At 42.3% G+C, this 22,661-nt stretch overlaps 2 protein-coding genes across 2 annotated transcripts in view; one reads left to right on the top strand and one right to left on the bottom strand.

Annotated features, from left to right (window-relative positions):
- Window positions 1–19,438, bottom strand: part of LOC106745144 (mevalonate kinase) — a 29,288-nt gene extending 9,850 nt beyond the window's left edge. The window contains exon 1 of the mRNA XM_014620462.1: window positions 19,366–19,438. The gene's annotated coding sequence lies outside the window, so the exon portion shown is untranslated. The remainder of the gene's footprint in view (window positions 1–19,365) is intronic.
- Window positions 16–19,821, top strand: LOC106745147 (proline dehydrogenase 1, mitochondrial-like). The gene is made up of 3 exons (XM_014620464.1): window positions 16–427; window positions 18,545–18,753; window positions 19,248–19,821. Exons 1-3 carry the CDS (start codon window positions 59–61, stop codon window positions 19,567–19,569), a joined length of 900 nt encoding a protein of 299 aa, XP_014475950.1. The 5' UTR covers window positions 16–58; the 3' UTR covers window positions 19,570–19,821.
- The last annotated feature ends 2,840 nt before the right edge of the window (window positions 19,822–22,661 follow it).

Here is a 22,661-nt window from a genome sequence, read left to right as displayed (position 1 = left end):
CCCCCTCCCTCCCTCCCTCCTCTTCCTCCCTTCACGCGCGCGACCGCGCCAAAAAGCAATGGCGTTTTTGCGAAGCGTGTCGCGGCGATGCTGCGCCGGCAAAAAACTGGCAAAATGCGGCGCTTCAGCGATGCCCGTCGTCGGCCTCCTGGAGAACGCGACGGCAACGGCGACGAGGACACCGTCCCTGCGGCTGGTTACACAGGTGCGCGACACACGCTGCTACGCCACCGCCACCGCCGCCACCACCGCTGCTGACGTCAAGCAGCAGCGGCCGCCGGCGCCGCCTCGGCAGATCGACCCGCTCGATTTGAAGTTTAACGACCCGATCGCCGCGTTCAAGAGCAAGACCACCATGGAGCTGATACGCGCCTACTTAGTATACCAAATGTGCTCCATCGAGTACATCGTGGAGAACAATATGAAGGTGAGATGCGTGTTCCCCGGAGATCCTCGGAGAGTTCCCCTCCGCTCTTTATTTCCGCATAAAAATCTCGTTATTAACGGGACAAGATGAAACTTGTAGATTTTATTATTAATTGATAATGAAATTCTGTAAATTTCGTCGAGTGAAGGAAGCGCAGCGTGATGCGTATACGCGGCGTAGAACGAGAGCGAATTTATTTCCGCGGATTAATTTCGCAAATTTCCACAAACCGATATGGCTGAAAACGTTACTCGAAACGAGCAATTTTCTTTGTCAGAGCGCCTCGGATCCTCTTTCCTGTATGTGTGTCGCAGGTAGAATCGTGATCTACAGAGGAATAATAGCGAAACGTCAGCCGGCTCAGATCGTCCGCTCGATACGGCTTAAATCGCTCCTCCGCACCGCCTCTCACGCGCGCGCGCTTTCCTTTCTTCCTTTAAGGTGCGAGTCTATTTCTCGCATCTTCCCAAGAATAGAAATCGTTAAGAAGAAATACTGCAAAGATGCGAATAAAGAGAGCAGGTAGAAATGCTTCATAAATCTCGTTCTATTAAATTCGAGAATACTTTGAAAAGAGGACCTAGTAACAATTGTCGAAATTTGATGAATACGTTCCAACCAAACGTTCGATTGTCGTAACCAAATTATGAGCCATAATAATAGTCTTTGTATAAGTTAAGAATAGATATTCTCATATATAAGCAAAAATATTATAATCTTCATAGAAGATTTTTAGTCCTGATTTAATTGTATGATGTATTGATGCAAGTATCACTTGAACTTAATTCAAGATTCAAAACCTTCTAAGTAGATTGTAATAATCTTGTTAACTAAATGATTTGGTTACAGTAATCAAACATTTAGTTAAGACATATACACCAAATCATGGTAATTGTTACCAAATATTTTTTTTAGTGTGCGATACTCATCGACTTTCCGATACAACAATCGATTCATGAATTGCTAAAATGTTTTACATGGTCAGATGTGATGAGCGAGTCGCTTTATTTCACAAACTGCGGTCGGTCGTAACGCGACAAATAATGCGCGTCTGGTCGTTTCGGTATCAGAGATTAAAAGCGTCCACTGCACCCCTTTAAAGATCCGCGTCGGGGATACACGCACCTGCGACAGGTGCGTGTACCTGTCGCGCGTGCACTGCGCCGCTCTGAGAGAAATTATAGTTATTTTCGGTGCCAGCAATAATCTTTTAATTATTTATTGAGAAAAAGAAATTGAAATCTTGCGAAATAAATGTTTCTTGTAACATTATTTTTCGATATTTATTAGTTAGAAAGAAATTTGACTGTGATAAAGGTGTATTTTAGTGAAATATATTTGAGTTTTTTTAGTAATTGGTTTATTTGCTAGGAATAAAATTTTACTTCGTCATATTTAAATAGACGTTTATTTCTGTTAAATAAACCTCGTATTTCACAAATTAATTTTTAAGTCTTTTTTCTCAATATAGTAACAACGTGCATGTAAGGTTATTATCACCAATACTACAAAAAATAACACTTGCTAGAAAATTGATTTTCCTGACTATAATTATTTCACTATGATGATTATAGTTGCAAATACCAGATATTTATCTCTCAGTGTACGTATCCTCGGCGAGATGCATGGGTTTATCATTTCCTTCAAAGCTGCTTCGACCAGCGATCCTCGATCGGTTCGACGATCATTTCATTTCCTTCCGCGTTCGCTCAAATAAGAAAAATCACGTGAATCCGACGGTTCATCGCGATCGATCTCGACGGGAAGATCGACGGACGTGAGCTCGGTTCGTGACGAATTCCGCGTTTTTTGGATTTGACGTAATCGTGAGAGATAGATAGATAGAGAGAGGTAGATAGCCGAACGCGCATAATACGCGACACTAACCCCAGGCAACTCGATTTTCCTGATCTGCGTCATGGATTATATTGATCTCTTTAACGCTTTGCACTCGAGGGCTCTGGGGCGGAGCCATTTAAAATTTGTCTTCAAACTCGAGGGCTCCGCTATGGAGACAATGCAAATAACTTTCAGTTCATAACATAAGGACAAAGACAAATCGTAAAAACTATTGTGTATAGGATATTCCGCTTTTGCTATTTGCATTTGAGTTTGAAGAGTTTGAAGACAAATTTTAAATGGCTCCGCTCCGGAGCCCTCGAGTGCAAAGGGTTAATATCTCAAAGCAGGCCCAGAAATCGATTAAGTTCGTTACTCATACATTGAAAGAAGGATTTGATAACAGGGTGGTTTGGGTTGGTACAGGTAAAATTTGCTTAATATATGCCGATCAAATATTTGATTACTGCAACCAAATAATTTAATTCCGTATATTATATATACAGTATTGTAGTTCTATATATTGTAATGTATATTTAGTACACGGAAAATTACCTAATTGCGGTAATCAAATATTTGGTCGGCATATATTAACTAAATTTTAGTTCTTATTACCAAATCCTTTTTTAGTGTAGAAATATAAATCCTCTTTTGTTCTCATTGTCACTTTATATGAATCGCCAATATATTTGAGAAAAAAAAAATGTATTTTATTTATAGGATATAAGATTTATTACACAGGAATAAATCTCATTTCTGCGACATAAATCTTATATCCCATAAATAAATTTTCAAATATTTTCGTTTATTTTCTTTTGTTTACGTAAAAAAAAAGAATTTTTCTCGCGCGTTCACATTATAAATAAATAAACTATATAAAAATTATAGAGAGAGAGAGAAAGAGAGAGAGATCACGCGGAATGAAATCATCATATTCTAAAAGAGAGATAGTAGTGAGAAAAAATCCTCCGTGAAAAAATTCCTGCTGTTCGAATCGAATTGCAAACAGCGAATCGAATCGTCAGTATAAAACCCGCGCGACGAGAATGATCCTGCTGAGGAGGTCCTGGATTGTATTGTATCTCACAATTTTCGACGTGGGTACAAATTTCGGGCGAACCTCCCTCTACGCATCTGAAACGTGTCTTCCCGTTCCCACAGATATTTCGATCCCTCTATGTTCTCGCTATTTCGCTCGACATCGAGATTTTCAGCCTTTGAAGTATTTTTTTTTCTAAATTAATAATTAATTTTTATTTTATTATTGTGATAATTTTTATTACATTATTTTTCATTCCATTTATTATATTATCCTTATCATATTATAATAATTTTAATAATATTCTTGAATAATTACATAATAATTCTCCCTATATGGCCGATGACCGATAATTATAATGCTCTCTCACGATATTTGTATTATTTGCGATACTATTCATCAATCAATTTACTACATATTGTCACTTGTCATTCTCGTATTTAACTCTTATTCACCTCGTGTTTCTGACATCGGACAACGACAATAAACCGTAGGAATATCAGATTTAATCTCGTAGAAAAGCACTGAACCAAAAAAAGAAAGACCGAGATAATTCGATTCAAGAGGCCGCTCAATCGGCGTATGTTAATCGATCGCCTTTGGTTTTTATCCCGCGTTCTCGGAAACGCGCGACCGATCAACTCGCGATCTGTGACGTCGTACGTGCGATTTAAATCATGAGCGTCCCGCGCAGAGCCGCAAGGCGATGGCGAGAGGAAGACGGAAAGGGAACTGTCGGGAATTCCAATTCGCTGACTCGCGTTTTTCGCTCCTCGTCTCACGACGAGCGAAACGAGACTGCGGAGAGCGAAGAGTTACGTAACCGTTTCGTGCGCGCGCGATTTACATTAAGGAGGTACTGCCAACGATGTGGCGTGGCGTGGCGCGCCGTTATTGATCTCCGGTATTGTCGGACACATCGGATCGACCTAGGAATTTTGCCGCAAACCACCGCCAGTCGCCCGGCAATTACATAACCGTCGACCGTCTAAGGATAGACACAGTGCGCTTCGCTGAGCGCGGAATTCAGGAGTGTTTCCTTCTTGATCACGTTTATCGGACAGAGTCCCTGTAATAAGAGCCTGGACATCGTCGCTGTGGCCGCCATTAAGACCAGAAGTTCACAGCCGTAATACGCAGAATGTTCAAATACTATTAAAATAGATGCAAATCAAAATATATTAATAATTATCACATGAAATACACAAACTCTTCTCTTAACACACTTGATAGACTTTGTAGATGACAAATCTACGACTTTGCTTATGTTGTCATTCAGCTCATTACTTTGGTTACACAGAGTAAAAGAATAAGCTCCCACAGCTAAAAACTGGCTACCATAGGTAAAAATTAGCTGTCCATATGACACAACCGAAATTTAGTTAATTTAGCTGACTCTTGTCCCTATCTTATCTTTTAGTTCCCACAACTGAAATTTAGTTATCTGACCTCATTTGGCCGTGAGAGCTAAAAACTAAGCACAAGGATAGAGAGAACTAGCTAAATTAATTAAATTTTAATTGTATTATTTAAGCAGTTAATTTTTATTTCTTTTTACTTTTTTACTTTAGAGCTAGTTTTTAGCTATAGGAGCTGTTTCTTTCCTTTCCGTGTAGACCTGTGTCAACTTTTGCCTCTTGCTGGAAGACAACCTTTGACATATCCCAACCGGAAGCTACACCCAAATATGGAGCCAATCAGAAATCACACATATGGTGTCCAGACACTTATTATAGGGACTTCATTATCGGAGGACTCTCGGCGTCCTCGATCGATTCCGCATTCTTCCGTCTTTCTCTTTTTGCCCCCGCTCCTATTCTTTAATGACTTCACCATGTTCATAGTGTAACATCGTGTCGTTAATTCCACGTCGTTAATCTCTCGCCACCGGTCGAGTCGCGCGACCTGATTGATTTCCGCGCGCAGATTGCTATTGTCGCGATCTGAGAGAGATCACCAGCCGATGACCGAATCGGACAGTAAAATGCAGAGTCGTCCGTGGAATAAGACTAATTAATGACCGTCCGTTCTCTCCCCGGCCGACGTAATAGACGCATCGGCGTGATCATGGCGTCTGTTACTCGCGGGTTCATAAATTATGCAACGTGAAATATAATCATTCACTCATTTTACTCGTATTCTTATAGGATGAAAAAACTCGGAACAGCAGTTCGAACGAGTGTGTCTAATGAGCGTTGTACGTCTCGTGAGCGAAAGAGTTCTCTCTCTCTCTCTCTCTCTCTCTAGCGACATGCACGACTCGTTTTTTGCCGAGCTATTTATGTAAATTGAAACGTCGTTTACACGATCGCGGGGAACTTTAAATGTGTTTTGGGAAAATAATTAGCCATAGATAATCCTCCATTTTTTCACCGAATGCAAACGAAGTCACGTAGCGTACCTACATTATAAAAACCATTTTATACTTTTGTTAACCCGACAGTCACCTTTTTACGATCAGTCGGGGTCATTTGTACCCCAATTAAAAATCGCTATTAACAAAATATAGCATATATCGACTGTTTTATGATTTATTATTATTATATTATTATATAGATTCACTCGCTACTTTTTGAAAAAAAATGTGGGGAAACCCAAGAAATATTTAAGAAACGGAAAATAATCGCATTAAATATTTTATTATAACAGTACTTCGAATGATATCTATTTAACCCTTTCGCGGCGAACAGCGCCTTTAGGCGCTCAGGCAAATTTACCCGCGGTGAACGAACAGCGCCAGATGGCGCCCATCCGGAGCCGCTCTTTTCGTACGAAGGCGCTGTTCGTTTGTTATCAACAACTGCCATTAATGTCCATTANTACGCTTCTTGTGCAAAGGTTTTTTTTACATAGTCAAATATTATATACACACTGCGTTCGGAACGACTCGCGTATTTGGTCCGCGCGGTCGATCTGGCATCGGCTGTTTAGAGCGCAACTCTTTCCAGAGCACTCCGCCGCGAAAGGGTTAAAGATACTGCGTAGAATTGAATTCAACATTCTTTTGTGTTGAAATATCATAATTATATGTAAGTTTAACATACACGGGAGCGCGCGTCTTATCCCCGTCGAAAATCAGCGGTTTTAGCGACGAACATTATTAATCGGAGACCGCTAGATTTAAAAGAACTCGGCGGCATGTGTCGGCTCGATTCAAATTCAATTTTTTTACTGTGTACTGCGCGGAAGAGGAAGGAACAGGAAGATGAGAAGGAGGAGGAGAAAGAGAATCGCAATGGAATTTTACGCGGAGAGCGTAAGCTCGGGTCTCTCCCTATTTTTCGCGTTACTTTCCAAATCCCCGGCGAAAGCGCCGATAAGACTGATAAGACGATAAGACTGAGGTGCGAGACTTCGCGACCAAGTCTCCTCTTTCGCCTTGTGAGACATCCATAGTACGTACATTGTTGCAAAATGCATCCTTGTACCGCGTAGTATGCAACAAAGTCGGCGCTATAACCGCCGAACTTTACGTAACGCAAAATTCGTTACGTGCGCGCTATCGACCGCATTTATTCGTTGCGGGATCGCACGCGTGACGTCCGTTCGTTCGTCCGTCAGTTCTCTCTCGCTCCCATGATCGCTCAATGATAAATCACGCCGTTCGCTAAACGGCGGGTAAACCCGTCAATCGCTTGATTAACATTTCGGTCGTTTGACGACGCATAATTCAAGTGTGCGCGACGTTGCTCGCGCGTTTTGCAGTCGGGCGGAAAATTCTCTCCCGAAAGCGCGCACGATCCTCGCCGCTCGATTCGACGCGGTATTTTCTCCTCCTCCCTCGTCTACTCTCTCTCTCTCTCTCTCTCTCACACACATACTCTGCTTCCTCTCATGTTCCCGTATCGATCGTTCGCTCGCTGCAACGACGGTTCCTCGAACGCGGGAGACGCGATAATTCTCGTTGCGGACGAGAAAACGATGTTAAGAGACGGCTTTACAGTCCGAGCCGAACGCATTTTTTTATGGATTACGCGGAAGCCATAAGTACGATACAGCAATAAAAATGACACGACGCGAGGAACGGGGAAAACGACCTCGTTCGGCCGGCGAAACGATCGCAGTAATTAGCACAGCTGTACTTCGCGTAAATACCGCGGATTTGGTCGGTCTTCTTTTTTTTCCGGCGCCTTTTGACGTCACGACATCTCGCGATGTCCCCCTGATCGAGCTGATTAGCAGCTTGATGTCTCGTTAGACGAAGATCGATGAATTAAAGATTAAAGGAAAGAATTTTCTTCGACGGTAAACGTAAGCACGACGTCGGGCGTCCTCTCCGTCTCAGTCGTCGTTCGTTCATCGCACAGAAAATTGTCTTAAATCAAGAATAGGTAATTGAGTTCAAGTAATACTTACGTCGATACAAATTCAATCAAGTCAAGATTAAAAATCTTCTAAGAAGCTTATAATATTCTTGTTTGTATGTGAGAATGTCTATTCTTGATTTAAGATTAATTCCTTTAATTTAAGATTAATTCCTTTTTTGTGCGTACACAATAAAAAATTTGGTACTAAATTTAACACATTTCGCATGTTCCAGACGGTCCACACAAATTTTTGTGTTAATTCAACACAAAGTGAATATGTTGAAAAGCAATATAAATATTATATCAAAATTAATATCCATACAATACAAAATACAAAATTAATACAAAATTAACGTCCATAATATGTTAATCGATACTGAGGCGTAAATTATTTTATTTTAACACTTATACGTGTTGTAATATCAACTCAGTACAAAATATTAAGATAACATAAACACAATATATTGAATTAACACACGGATATATTAAAAATTTAACACAAAAATTAAAAAAAATGTCAACAGGGCTTGAACACGAGTACAAAGTATTTTCTACTGTGATAGATTTCCCATTCGCCGTCGACTTTGACCTTCCAATTTCCGACGCTTTCAACGAAGTTCGGGAAATAGTAGTCGGCGGAGGGAAACGAAAACGCATTTCCCTGTTAGTTTCGTGAGCGTGAGAAACCGCGAGGATCGCTTGTGGGAGACCTCCTCCATCTGTCTTTTTCCTTCCCTCGTGACCGTGAACACGTGTTTGCCGCACGGTTCTCGACTGAGGCGAGAACGACGATCGCACTTGGTACACCGTCGCGTGTTCGCACCGTCGCAGATGTGCACCACTGCGCGTCCGTGTCGTACGGCCGTGCCGTAGTGGTGCAACCCTGAGAACCTGACCTGACCCGAGACGCGCCGTGAGGGCCGTTGGCTTTGCCTCTCCTCTCGCACTCGCGGCGGCCAGACTCCGATCAGACGATGCGCTAGACCGAATGGCACGATGTGAAGAGATGCGCTTCCCATTGAAAAGTCGCATGTACGAGTATGTGTGCACCGATGTTGCTTCCCAACTCGGTGTCGACGAGTCGCATCTGCCGAAAAGGCGATTTTTTTCTCTCTTTTTTTTTTTCTTGTTCTCCCTTTACTCCTTCTTCCTGCTTTTTAAATCGCATTAAAGTCTCGGGAAAAATCCCGTCTTTCCCCATTTTTCCGTGGATTTCTTCGATTTCTGTCTTAATGGTAGAAAAATACACGTGTCTTCGGTTAAAACCTACCACGTTTACTTTTTTTCGTATATAGTAAAAACAATAAAACATTTTGTATTTGTGTTAAAATCTACCCCTGCTAAAATTTTCATGTTAAATTTTTAACGTATACCTTTGTATTAATTTAACATATGGCGTTTATATTATTTTCATGTTTTGTATTGAGTAGATATTTAACATGTGTAAGTGCTAAAATAACACGTGTAAGTGTTAAAATAACACATTTTATAATTCAATATCGATTAATATATTGTGAATATTAATTTTGTGTTAATTTTTGCAATGACACTTATAATATTTTGTGTTGATATTTGTAAATGTTAAAATAACACATTTTATATTTTAGTCAATTAACATGTTACGGATATTAGTTTTGTGTTATTTTTTGACATAATATTTATATTATTTTCAACATATCCACTTTATGTTAAATTAATACAAAAATTTGTGAAGACCGTTTGGAATATGTGAGATGTATTAAATTTAGCACAGCATTTTTTACCGCGTAAAGAAAGTAAGAAATCGAAGAAATTCGCGATAAAATTAGGTAAAACGATTTTTTCCCGAAAGTCAAGAATGACACTTATTCTCTCTCTCTCTCTCTCTCAATCTTCGCTCTCGATTCTCGTTGGAACGCGAGACGCGTCCGCGTTCCCATTGTCCTCGTGCGCGCGCGCACGCTTTTCCTCTCTCTCGCTTTGCACCCCACAAAGTGGAAGTGGGACACGCTGTATGTACGCGCGCGCTTCTATTCGTGATCACGGACGTGTCGCGGATTGAGTCGCGTGCGCTTCCCGCCGATCGCTCGCCATGCATTCGCGCTTCGGTTATCCAGCCGCGCGCTAGATGCCAACGTCACCGTCGTCGTCTCATCATTACTATCATTGCAACGGTGCATCGCAGGCGTCGCTGCGTCTGCCGCGCGCGCGGCTCGTTTCCCCGAGGCTCGCGCCGACGTGTCATCGATCGTACATGCCGTGCCGAGCGGCCTTCCGCAATGGAGAGCCTCCGGTGGAGAACGGCGGCGCGTCGCGCGATCATGAATGCTTTCCATTTAATGACACGAGTCGGCACAAGCATCGTTGCATCTTTTTTCCGTATCTGATGAGTGAACAAAGGCAGGCTGATGCTTGTGTCGACTTTCGTCACCAATGCGTGGTTCCATCATCATGGTTTAAATCCAATCGACGATTAACTCGACGGAATTGACCGATCGCATTGGCGAATTAGCCTGATCAGTGCGATTTGTCGATTCCATTTAGTTAAATTTAACACATTTCACATGTCCCAAATGGCCGACACAAATTTTTGCGTTCATTTAACACAAGGTGGACATGTTGCGAAATAACACAAATATTATGTCAAAAATTAACACAAAATTAATATCTGTGATATGTTGATCGACACTGAAGTATAAAATGTGTTATTTTAACACTTATAAGTGTTACTTTAACATTATACACGTTGAATTAATCGTCGATTAGATTTAAACCATGATGATACAAATGAGCATTAAAAATCATCCTGCGAGTAAATCGCTTCTTTTATTCGAAACGTCCGCGTTAACTATGTATGCCCGAATATCTGCGATCCTTCGCTCGTTATCCGAGCCCCGTTTGTCGTAATATTGGAACGACTCCAATTCTCTCTATCTCTCTTTCTGTCTCTCTCTCTCTATCTATCTATCTCTCGCTCGCTCGTTCTCGGGATAAATAAGTTACACGTCGTCCTCCCTCCTGTTTCTCGTATCAGCGACTTATACATCGCCGGTTATCCCTATTTATTTGAGCGAAAATCAAATGACACATTAAACCTACTCACCATTTGTCTCGCTTCATTCACTTTTTTCATTATCTTTCGTTATTTATAATCTCTATTCACTATTGTAAACACTGCGATGTTACTAAACTCATTTTATGACATTGTAATTAAATTTCCCGATATTGCATTAATTAAGGTTCCCAATGTAAAATTCTTAGGACTTGGTTATAGAGCGACAGTAAGAACATTTATCTATTTATTTATCTGTCTCGCGACGACAATTCCCTCGACGGATTCGTGTGAGATAACCTCGCAGATTTTCGGCGAGTTTACGCTGACGTTGCAGCTGATTTGCTTTTCGCGGTTGCCTGGCGCGGCAGTTGGACAAACAGATCGACGTTGGACCGAGTGAGCGATTCGGCTCGTGTCCTCTTTTTCCTCTCCTCTCGTTCTCGTCGGCACGCGCGTTCCAGAAATTTCCCCTGCGGTCTTGACACGCCCGAATTTCGGCCATTCGGTCGAAACGCACGTGAACACGTGTGTCTTCCGGCCGGCGTGACGTAGCGCACGTCGAGAGTCACGCGTCAATTATACACATATACCGGGTGTCGTACGCGCGGCAGGCAGCAGGCGAGATCGCGGATCGGTCGGTCGATTGGTTGGTAACTACACGTGATAAATAATCCCAAGGCCATCGGGTTCGGTTGGCGCCTCCTCGCACAACTCGTGCCAGGGACGGATAGACATACGGACGGGACAGATTGCCCTCCAGCGGGTCGTCGATTCGATACTACCATCGAGACGGTAGCCGCCAATCTTCGGCCCTCCCGACTCTGCAGTAGCGCCGAAGAACCGCCGGAGGGAGGGACGGTGTTGACTCGCCGAGATGCGAATCCGAGTCCTCGTCTCACGAGAGCGGACAGCTCGATCGATTTTGCTCGAGTTGAAATCAGAGCCTGGGCGCGCTTTATATTCTCATTAATCCGGAATTAATCAGTCCGTTCGGTCCACCTAGAATTAATCGCCCATCGTCCAAAATTCATCCACTTATCTCGACGTGGGATCAAGTTAGAACAATTTAATGAATCTTAACGCAACTTAAAATTAGGGCAACATCGTTGGTCCCGATGCGAGTTAAAATTAGAGTGAGCTAAAATTAGAATTAATGAATCTCAATGCGATTGGAACTTAAGAGTCGGACATGCGAAGTTACTTGACCGCGGACCCGAGTGGAATTCAGCTGAATCGCAATTGGCCGTCCGCAAAGTCGTCCGATCGATATTCGCCGATGAGCCTCTTGTCTTTCATCGTTCGAAGAATCCGGCTGTCCTAACGGGACGCCTGGTGGTTCCGCGATCAATGAGACGGATCGTAGCTGAAAACGGCTAACGGCAATCTAAACATAGACGCCGGCGTCGATAACAAGCGGCGCTCCTGAACAGAGTCGGCCGATTTTGCAGGTGCGCGACTCTCGCCGCCTTTCATCCGCCGCAGCTTTGCCCCGCGTATTTACAGAGCGGAGACGAGCGGGGCGATAGCCTTCGGAAGCACGCACGGCAGAGTGCGTACGTTGCTCTACGATCCACTGTATCGATCACTTTTTCTCCTTCCCCTTTGCGTCTCTCCTCTTCGCGCAGTGCCGGATAGTGATTCAACGAGACGGAAGTCTGCGACATGAATGAATTTTAAAAATAGCATCGATTCGACAATGCTTGTTGCGGAATAAATCGCGAAATCATCGTTGAACGATAAAAGCGTGGATGACAACGACGATGACGACGCGGTCGCGTGGTACGACACGTGCGCCGTCGAGAATCGCGCGAGCAGTCCGCTCGTGTCACGGTTAATGGACGACACTAATTGACAAATCGTCGTTCAGATGTTCTGAAAAAGACCCGAGTCTTGGAAGATTCGAATCACCCGGGAATCCTGAGCCGGGAATTTCTCCCGGATCAATTGCCGGTTCGGATCAATACGGTATCACATGCGACACACGGCATTATCGTGCTCTCCAGTTACATACCGTCGTCGTCGTGGACTCGATTCCTCGCCTGGACGTGGACAATGCGGTTCAACGGCCCTTGCGACTGCCAAGAAATGTTCTCCCCATTGTCCGACGACGACGACGATGAGCAGCGTCGCGCTGATGCAGCTTTTAGTTATCGCACGGAGATTAATATGGAATTAATTACGGCGGGGAGGAGGGGGAAATGGCGTTTTACTCTCGCAATGAGATCTTACTGTCGCGTCGACCGTATCTGCGGGCAGGTGTCGAATGTCCTTTCGCATTTGTGTAGCGCCGTATTCGCACAATGTTCGCCGAGAGAAACACACGACGCCGCTACCCCGGTTTTGGCACGCGGCGCGCCGATGGTAGATTCGATTAATCTCGCGCGAATCCGACACGCCTAACACGGGCCGCTGCCGGCGAAACCGTCGCCGCGTATACACACGTCTCTGTGTATACGTAAGATCCATTTAAATTCGCTGGAGCCCAAAACCGAAGCTCCCACGCGACTGTGAGCTCTAATTTCTCGCGTTTCATTGTCTCTCGCTTCTCTTTGGTTCGACTGACCCCGTCGAGTCCGGGTTACGTTCTGTCGTGTACTTCATATTTTAATTTACCGCACGACACACGAAAGAGAGAAGGAGAGAAAGAGCGATGCACGCAACGTTCACGCTTATCAATAGGTATATATAACGACGGCAAACTCCAGCAAGCTCTCGTATCGAGTTTAGCAAACACAACAATACCAGTGGGAGACTTAAGTGACACGGTTAAGTACATACTGTTGACTACCGTCGTCAGTATGATACACACCGGCCTGTCCACTTGTTTGCCCGGCACTTAAGAATCTACATTTCGAGTTCATTCTAATGTGTGTGTATTTCGATTTTATTACTAACTGTATCGTTGATTGATATGTTCATGGCAATTATGATAACAAGTGGTATAGTCGCGTTTTAGTCGCGTTTGCTTCGATTAGTCGTCAATCTTCGTTCTAATCCGGGTCGCGAAAGGGAAATCGGGAATTTTGGAGTTTTTACCAATTATCATTTTGTGTGTGTGTGTGTGTGCGTGCGTGTGTGTGTGAGTGTGTAATGAAAATGTCAATCATGATAGCGATATTTCCTAGTCGCGTTCGTTACATCGCTTTAGAAGGAAATGGAATTTCTAGTTCTCATGAATGAAATTTGGTTCTTATAACCAGAAATTCTATTTCCTTTAAAACGCATTTGTTTGTCAGGTAAATCCGATCAAACTCATTTTTCAATATAAGATGAAATGAAATCTCGATCTTACTAGCGAGTCAACGACCGCGTTCAGCAGAACGTTTATTTTACTACTGTTGAGACTTTCCTGTGCTAAGATGAATTTAAGCCTCTAAATTTAAATCCAAAAGAATAATCCAATCTCAGCTCAGAAAACTTCCAACAGTTGCAAAATAAACGTTCTGCTCAACATGGCCATTGTTCCAATTCGAATTACGCAACGGAAATCGGAAGCTTTCGTTACCAGTTATATCACTGATTAAAAAGGGCAATTATGATAGTGGTATTTTCCAGTCGCGTTCGTTACGTCGCATTAGAAGGAAATGAAATTTCGATCTTAATGGCGACTTATTGTCCTAATTCGGGTCGCGAAACGAAAGCTTCGAACTGTTTCAATCACTATTACGAGCGCGTCGTGCACTTCTAGGCGGCGAATGAAACGGAGCTCTTCGGCGGGATCTCGGAAAAATTTCCAGCGAAATCCTACGAATGTCGAGCTAATTAGAACGGACGATCTTCCCGCGCGAAGAGGAGAGACTTCCTCTCTCCCCAGCCGGCATCGCAATCATACTTCTACGATTTCACTTGATGAAACCTGAGCAGGGTTATAGAACGATTGCAATCAAATGATGCGTCTCTTCCCCCGTCTATCGCCGCTACAGTGCCTTGTCGTTTCTATTTTAATAGGCTGACTAATCGTGACTCTTCCTCTCGCGCTTAAGCTCACACGTTATGTGTTCCCTTACGGAATTCCTCGCACGTGTGTGTCATTAGCACGCTCATTTTCACGGATCATTTGCAAATCCAATCGTCTGGATCGATTGTTTTCCGCTTTCAAGCGTTTTCTTATATTTAAAGAAATTTTAAAGGAGCGCTCGGGTCAACGTAGACATCCTTGCACAGTTGTTCTGTACAAATAAAAGTGAATTTTTTGAAAAAACAAAACTCTCTGAAAGTATTTTCGAAATTTCTTAGGTCGAAATTTCGCTCAAAAAGTAAAGTAGTCATCGAATCATTCGAATTCGAGCCTAATCTTTCTTTCATATAGAGGAAATTCGAGTCTGATCTTTCTCTTATATAGAGGAAATTCTTCGCTCTGAATTGTTGAGTGAATATCTTTACTCAAAATTTGTGGATTGAATCTGTTGTATCCCACCGTCACAGGAACACATTCACATTCACTCTGATCGATTGAAACATTTGTACACTGAGAAAAGAAGACTTAAAAATGTATTTGTGAAATGTAAGGTTTATTTCATAGAAATAAACGTTTATTTAAATACGGCGAAATAAAATTTTATTCCTAGCAAATAAACCAATTAATAGGGAAACATAGATTTCACAAAAATATATATTCTGTCGTTACAGTCAAATTTTTCTCCAACCAATAAATATCGAAGAAAATGTCGCAAGAAACATTAACTCGCAAAATTTCAATCTTTTTCTCTCAGTGTAAAAATGGTTTTCCTGATTATAACTTTTTCACCATGCGATACACCGATAGAAAAGAGCATTATACATCCAAATAAATATCTGCTAAGGAGTACTGGGTTGAATTAAGTCAATTAAGTTAATTTAAAGAAGAAGAACCAATCGAAGACGTTTTGTAAAGTTTTGGAACAGCCATCGAGTAAGAATTTCCCTCGGAAAGCACGTTTTGGAACGTAACTCGAGAAATTTCGGAAGTAAAGAATATGATTCTCGTCGGGATTCGAAGTCGCCGCTCGAAGTTGCCCTTGCGCGCGAACGTCAACCTGTTTGCTGCTCGGTCGCCGCGAAACGGATGGAAGATACCGCGGGACCGAATGATAAACCGGATGATGAGCCGAGGCGTCATCAAGGGCAGCGAGCGGCAATTTGACACCCCGACGAAATGGCGCTTCGCTTTCCATGCCTATTACATCCAATAAAATGTATCTGACCGGACTCTCCACTCCCGCGCAAGTTCGTCGCAACATTTGCGAATCACGGGACGGTGAATCGCGCGGTGCATCGTCGTTAGTGTCGGAGTGTGGGTGTTAGCGAGCAATTAACGCCAGCCTTTGACTCGCACGAGAATGTGACGCGACGCGACATGTGTTTACGCACGTCTGTATGTACATAATACCGTGTATCGCCTTCGCCTCCGCGTTACGAAAATTCAATTAGCGCCTCGGTTACGATTTATAGCCTCCTCAACCACCGGCACAACAACGAGACATTGTTCATACCGTGTAACGGCATCGTCAAATAAATGTCTCGCGCGAACACTGCGAAGAGTGATGATTCCATTCAAATTGCGTTGAATGTCTCTCTTGCTCTGTTTTTCTCTCTCTCTCTCTCTCTCTCTTTCTCTCTCTGTCCTTTTGATTTACAAGTAAATCAAAGCTCTTTATGTCTATTTGAAACGGACATATCGCCACTTTCGAATTATGTTCCTCTGTTTCGTTCACCTTGCAATTTCCCACATCATTGAGAAAAAAATATTTGTAACTACACTGAAAGAAAAAAGTGTTACATTCAAATAAATATTTGCTAAGGAATATTGGAGTAATTATTTTACTCGGATTAAATAAATATTACACGAACGTTGAAACATTTACTTGGATGTAGCGCTTTTTTTCTTTCGGTATATAATCACATGATGAAAAAATTATAGTCAGAAGAATCCATCTTTATTTACTGTTCGTAGTAAGAAAGAGTTACTATGGTGTTTGTGATAATGATCTTACATGTGTATTGCCGCTACTATTTTTCTATTAGAATAAAGTGATATAGTTGGCGACGAAAATGAGTACAATTCTAATGACTAATCATATTTTCTTGGTGACTTCTTCAATTACAATTTGCATATTTTTTGCACCGCTAGGTGCCTTAATTATACGGGAACGTGTATAATTAACGGAGATAATAATTCCAGTAACTCTATTATCTCGAGAAGAAGTCACAACAGAAGGAAATCGAAGAGCGTTCCTCTCTTTCCCTCTTTTTCTCTCCGACTCGATTGTAATAGGTCTGCTCGCGATATCAGTTGCAAGAGTGCAGCGCGTTTTTCGGCCGCTTCGGTCTTTATCGGATTTTGCGAAGTTCTCCCCTTGAGAAAGCAGCTTAAGCATGTCGAGACATTTGGCTGGCATCCGCCGGTGGCGGCAGGAACGAGGGGGGTTAACGCGAGCATACCGGGAACGTTCGGTTCCCCGGGAAATCGATATTTCGTGGGGACGGCCGTCGTTCACGCGGATGTCAGACGTGGAAGCGACCACCTACACGATTTTATTGCGAGGGCGTGTTACGACGGCTGCCTACGACGCGTTTTCGTCACTCGTGACCGAGATGGTTGCGTAATGTCCGCTCGGAGCTGAACCTCGAGCGAGAAATTAGTCGCCACTTTATTTTTACGGTATTTTTTCCTCTTCCCTCCCCTCCTCCCCCCCTTGTCCCATTGTGTTACGTTGCTCACACTCGTCAATCTGGCGGTCGCGAGACGTTTCCGCGAAATTGCGTTCGAACAGCGAACCTCGCGTGTCGCGAGAAGCAGGTAGAGAGGAAAATTGCGATGCTAATTGCTTCCGTCGAGAATTTCGGCTCGATCGCAAACTCTCTGACGAGAATTTGCACGTTTTTGCGCGATTTTCGCTCATCGTGATTTTGCGCGTTTTATTACGTTTTCTGTTCTTTTTCTTTGATATTAACACGTTGAACACCAACATCACAATACTATCGCATCTCGTTAAAGTTCGTATTGGTCCGTGTTAAGCCAATACTTGAAACTTGTCTCACGGGAGATACTCAGCTTTGAGTTGAGTGTCAGTTTCTTGGTTGAGTCGCGATTACAAATGTAGTGGCATGTATATCGCATGATCTAACTGGAAAACATGGATCTAACTTTAAACTCAGATCTGCATATCTCACGTGAAACGAATCATGATTATTCGTGCCTAAGTTACATATAATGTGTAATTAAGTGCATCTGAATATCAACTATATAGCCACTGGAGAGCCAATGAAAACAGGTAAAAGATACGTGTACATTCCGAATCGCATTTCTTAATTCGATTATCAATTAAACGTCTTACAATCAATATGACAATCAATGCGTTAAATAATGGCGTTGGCGGAATGACTGACTTGTAATTTTAAAATAATATTTTATGTCTCAAGTCTTTGTCTAAATTATCAATTTTCTTTTTTTAATTATATAGCGGTTTGTCGTTAACCACAAACAGAACGGCTTTTTAGTTTAAGACTCCAGAAAGTCATTGTGCGTTACTTAAGACGAAGGCACAAAATGATGTCCTGAACAGATAAATCAATCATTCCGCTGAATTTATTATTACTTTTCAACAATTATAATTTAACTTTCCCGATATTTCACAATATTGCATTAAATTTCGTAAGGAAAATTATGATTCACTTTGAAATATATTCAGCAATTTTTCGATCAATTTTATTCCACTTTTCCTCGATTTCACGGTACTTTTAGCGAAATATTTCCATTAAGGTATTTAAATATTATTTGCTCAATCCAAGTGGAAATTTGCTAAGGAGTATCGGCGAAATTATTTACTTGAATCTAGCACCTTATTTCCCCCATCAATTAATTGTTGTAAACGTTACACGCGAATCTGATGGCGCGCTTCCGTTCGGATCGTTCGCAGTTCATGAAAATAGCCAAGTCGATGATGGGCGAGACGCTGTTCTCGAAGCTCATGAAGGCAACGTTTTACGGCCATTTCGTCGCCGGCGAAGATGAAGTGCAGATCACGCCTGTTCTGGACAGACTGCGGCAGTTCGGCGTCAAGCCGATCCTCGATTACTCCGTCGAGGAGGACATCTCGCAGGAGGAAGCCGAGCGACGCGAGCTCCAGTGAGTGTACCACCTCGTTCCGTTTCGTTTCCTGTTACGTTAACGTGTTACGCTGTTGCGCGTGTACCCTCGATTTCTCGAGCCCGCGCGAGCACTGTTCCGCGACTGGAATCCCTTCGTATGGAATTTAATCCCGCGCATATCGCTTTACCGCATCTCACGACGACGACGACGCCGCTGCGCGCGCGCTAATTTTATCGGGGAACGACGGTTCTCTATTTACGGTTCCCTCTTTTGCGCACCGGATCGGGAGAGAGAGAGAGAGAGAGAGAGAGAGAGAGAGAGAGAGAGAGAGAGTTCCTTTTTCTTTTTACCTGAAAACGCGAAGACCGGCTCGGATGATCGCGGAAAGTTACAGGACGCGAAAGGTGGCGAACGCGCGAAATCGCGACGCGACGATTGTAAAAGAGAGAGAAAAAAAGCGGAGAACGGAGGAAACAACAAAACGGCGAATACGATGCCACGGTTTGTATGTGTGTTTCTCTTATTTTCAGAGCCTCGGTGTCGGAGGCGGGCGACGAGAAGAGGGAAGGCCCGCTGAAGAAGTACCACGTAGAAAAGTCGTTCGCCGACCGGCGGTACAAAGTGTCGTCGGCCAGGACATATTTCTACCTGAATGAGGCGTCGTGCGAGCGAAACATGGACATATTTATCAGGTGTCTGGAGGCCGTGGCGGGTGAGTCCTGCTTCTTCAGCTCCTCCCCCGGCCGGTCGTTCCCATCTTCCTCCTCCTCCTCTTCCTCTTCCTCATGCATACAAAGAAAAATATTATACCGCGAAGGAAAGCACATAGTCAATTTATTTTTCTTTTTTTAAGTAACGGTTATTTTAAACAAAGAATATTTTCTTGATATTAAAATATACTTGTTGCAAGTATTTCGTAAGCTTATACATCCATAAATATGTCATAAATTCATCATGAGCAAATTTATTCAAAATATTATTCTAAATTCTAGTAAGTTTAGTACCTCAATCAAGAACATTACATTAAAACACTAAAACTAAAGCTTTTGTTTACTCATTCCAATTAACCGAATTTAACTTTTCTTCGATAAAGTTTGTAGTATTTTTGAAAAGAAAACAAATTCTTCTTTTGAGTAAATAATAATGATCTTTTTTAATATTTGTAATGAGTATATTTTAATACTATATCACAACAGAACAAATATTTTTTATTCAAGATAACTATTGCTTAAAAGAAGAAAAATAAAAAATTGTCACGTGTGTCGTTATGTGGCATTAAAATATAAAGGCAACCTATAAAGGACTTCTGACTTGTCGTCCGACTTGCGGGTAACAACAAGCACAGCTCGTTATTCCCGGAATGGGAATGTATGCTCGTCAATGAGCAATCAGACGCGAGCGGCACGCGTTAAATTAATTAACACGTTTACCATCGCGTTGATTTCCATTACTTCAACGCTCGACTAAAGTTCGAATCACCAAACACGCACGGCAGATAAACGTAATTCATGATACATGCGTTCGTTAGTCCGTTTTGTATTGGCTCCCCATTGGCTATATATTTAATTCGTCGCACGCAAGTGGTTCCGTACGTTGATATTTTATAATTGGTTTTATAAAATTTTCTACAATTTTATATAATTGATTTTACATATTAAATTAATGAGATGCGGCAATATTAGAACGTCGGTCACCGCACTGAGAGGAAAATATTTGGTATTTTGGTAATTATAATCATCATAGTGGAGGAACTATAGTCAAGAGAAACATTTTTCTAATTTTATTATATTATCTGTGATAATAACTTTACATGCATGTTGCTATCACTATTTTTGTACACAGAAAAAAACAAGCGCTAGATTCAAGTAAATAATTACTCCAATATCCCATAGCAAATATTTACTTGGATCGACTAATATTTACTTGATTTGAGTAAAATATTTTTCAATTAAATTCAAGTAAAATATCTACTTGATCCAAGTAAAACTTATTTAATCCAAGTAAAAATGTACTAAGGAGGAGTTTTAGAATAATTATTTACTTGAATTTAGCACTTTTTTCTGTGTGGTTAAAACTATAAATGATGTGTCTGTATATAGGTTCAGCTAACACCAGTAAAAGAGGCAAAGTTAATAGCATATAAAATTACTGGTGTTGCCCTACCAGTAAATCAGCTGTTAGTCAAAGGCTGGATCATGTATTGCCTTGGACGATAAATAATTCTTATAATGACTGAATAAATAATGTAAAACAGATGTTTTCTTAATACGAGCATGTGAAATGATTGTCTTTTTATATTCAAGTATATGAAAAAATAGGGATATTAAAGGATATCTTGGATTTAACATTACTGACTTAATTTGCCTTATTATCAGAATATTAACATACATTTCAACTTCGATTTACTCAAAATCACATATGTCTCTTTATCTGCACTTGATATATGTTGTTTTGTTCACTTCAACAGCCAGTTCCAGCGGACTCTCTTTTACTCGCTTGGTTTAATTATATTGAGTACAACAATCATATATCTCTCTCTCCAACAACTGTATGTCAATAGCTGATTTATTGATGAGGAACGCAGCACCAGTAATTGTCGCTATTGCCAATTTCATCTCTTTTACTGATTATAGCTAAATCTACCTCGAAACGCACCTAAAAAAAGTATAAAGTTGAGATTATAACTAATAATATAGCGATAGTTAATAACTATAATTTCTTTTTTCTCAGTGCGGTGAGTACCCTGTGGCAGTTAACGTGCTGGTGCAACAACGAGAGAGAGAGGGAGAGAAAAGTAGCCTTCGTGTTGGACTCGACATTTTCTCAAATAAGAGCGACGTCGTGTCGCTTTTTCACGGATGATAATAGCGGAGTCGAGCGACGTCGCGAGGTCGCGAGAGTTCGCGCGAAATCGATCGCCGCCCTCGGCTACGCCGGCGGCGGATCTTCCTCGTCGGAGCTCTCTCTCTCTCTCTCTCTCTTCTCCCCTCTCTCTCGCCGACCTGACACTCGGCTACATAATGTTGTTGTTCGGCCCCTCGACGCTGTGTAACCGTGTCGGGCCATTGCCAAAACGAGCACACCGCGACGCCGCTTACAACACGCGTGTCGCGGCGCGTGTTCTCTTGCATCGGCCAACTATGACGAACGACTTGACGACGATGGACCTTTCGAAATTCCGCGAGTCAGAGGCGCGTGCCCGCGCTGTCCCACGGTCGGCTATAAATATCGGATACGCGAGCGGACCACCGCGCCGCCCGTCCTCCAGCCAAATCGCGTGACGTAACGCGTCGGGGACGAGTTTGACGAACGAGGGACCGGCCGCGAGATACGATCGATGCGTTTTCTAAACGAGATCTGGGAGAAAGCCTTGATATATTGTCGCGATATTGTTGATCCCTCCTCCCCCTCCCCGGCAAGAAACTGATATGAAGAGAGCTACACGTGCGCACTTTTACAGCGGACGAAGTCGAGACCCTGCGACTGAAATATCCTTTCCACGACATCACGCGTAATGACCAAGTCGAACCCCATCCTGGTAAGAAGACATTCAGGCTACGTTCAGGAGACTCTATGGTTGAGTGAACGCTCTCATTGTCATTGAGAATATTCCTTCGGATTCACCATGGATCTAAAAGAATATCTCAATCAAAAACGACAATGACCATTTTTGGCAGAACGTTTATTCTACAACTGTTGGAAGATTTCTGTGCTGAAATTGGATTATTTTGGTAAGTCTACAGGAATGATCCAATTTTAGCACAGAAAACTTCCAACAGTTGTGGAATAAACGTTCTACCGAACGTGGCCAATCACTCATCGGTTGTATAACCGTTGTGTCTCCTGAACGCACCTATAATAACGCTATGTTCAGCAAAGAAACAAGCTCAGTGAGCGTTTAGTGATCACTGTCCGTAACTGGAGTTCTTTCAGATCCTTGATAG

The sequence above is a fragment of the Dinoponera quadriceps genome, unplaced genomic scaffold (assembly GCF_001313825.1).
Source record: "Dinoponera quadriceps isolate SergipeBrazil2010 unplaced genomic scaffold, ASM131382v1 scaffold1425, whole genome shotgun sequence".
Classification (NCBI taxonomy): Eukaryota; Metazoa; Arthropoda; class Insecta; order Hymenoptera; family Formicidae; genus Dinoponera; species Dinoponera quadriceps.
The sequence above is the reverse complement of the archived record's forward strand: the minus strand, read 5'-3'. Positions and strand labels throughout refer to the sequence as shown.

Bases quoted from the DNA above. Each gene is read 5' to 3' on its own strand.
- LOC106745147 (XM_014620464.1), top strand. From the start codon at position 59: ATGGCGTTTTTGCGAAGCGTGTCGCGGCGATGCTGCGCCGGCAAAAAA. The intron at 428-18,544 runs GTGAGATGCGTG...GATCGTTCGCAG, and splicing joins TCGTGGAGAACAATATGAAG to TTCATGAAAATAGCCAAGTC. The intron at 18,754-19,247 runs GTGAGTGTACCA...TCTTATTTTCAG, and splicing joins GCCGAGCGACGCGAGCTCCA to AGCCTCGGTGTCGGAGGCGG.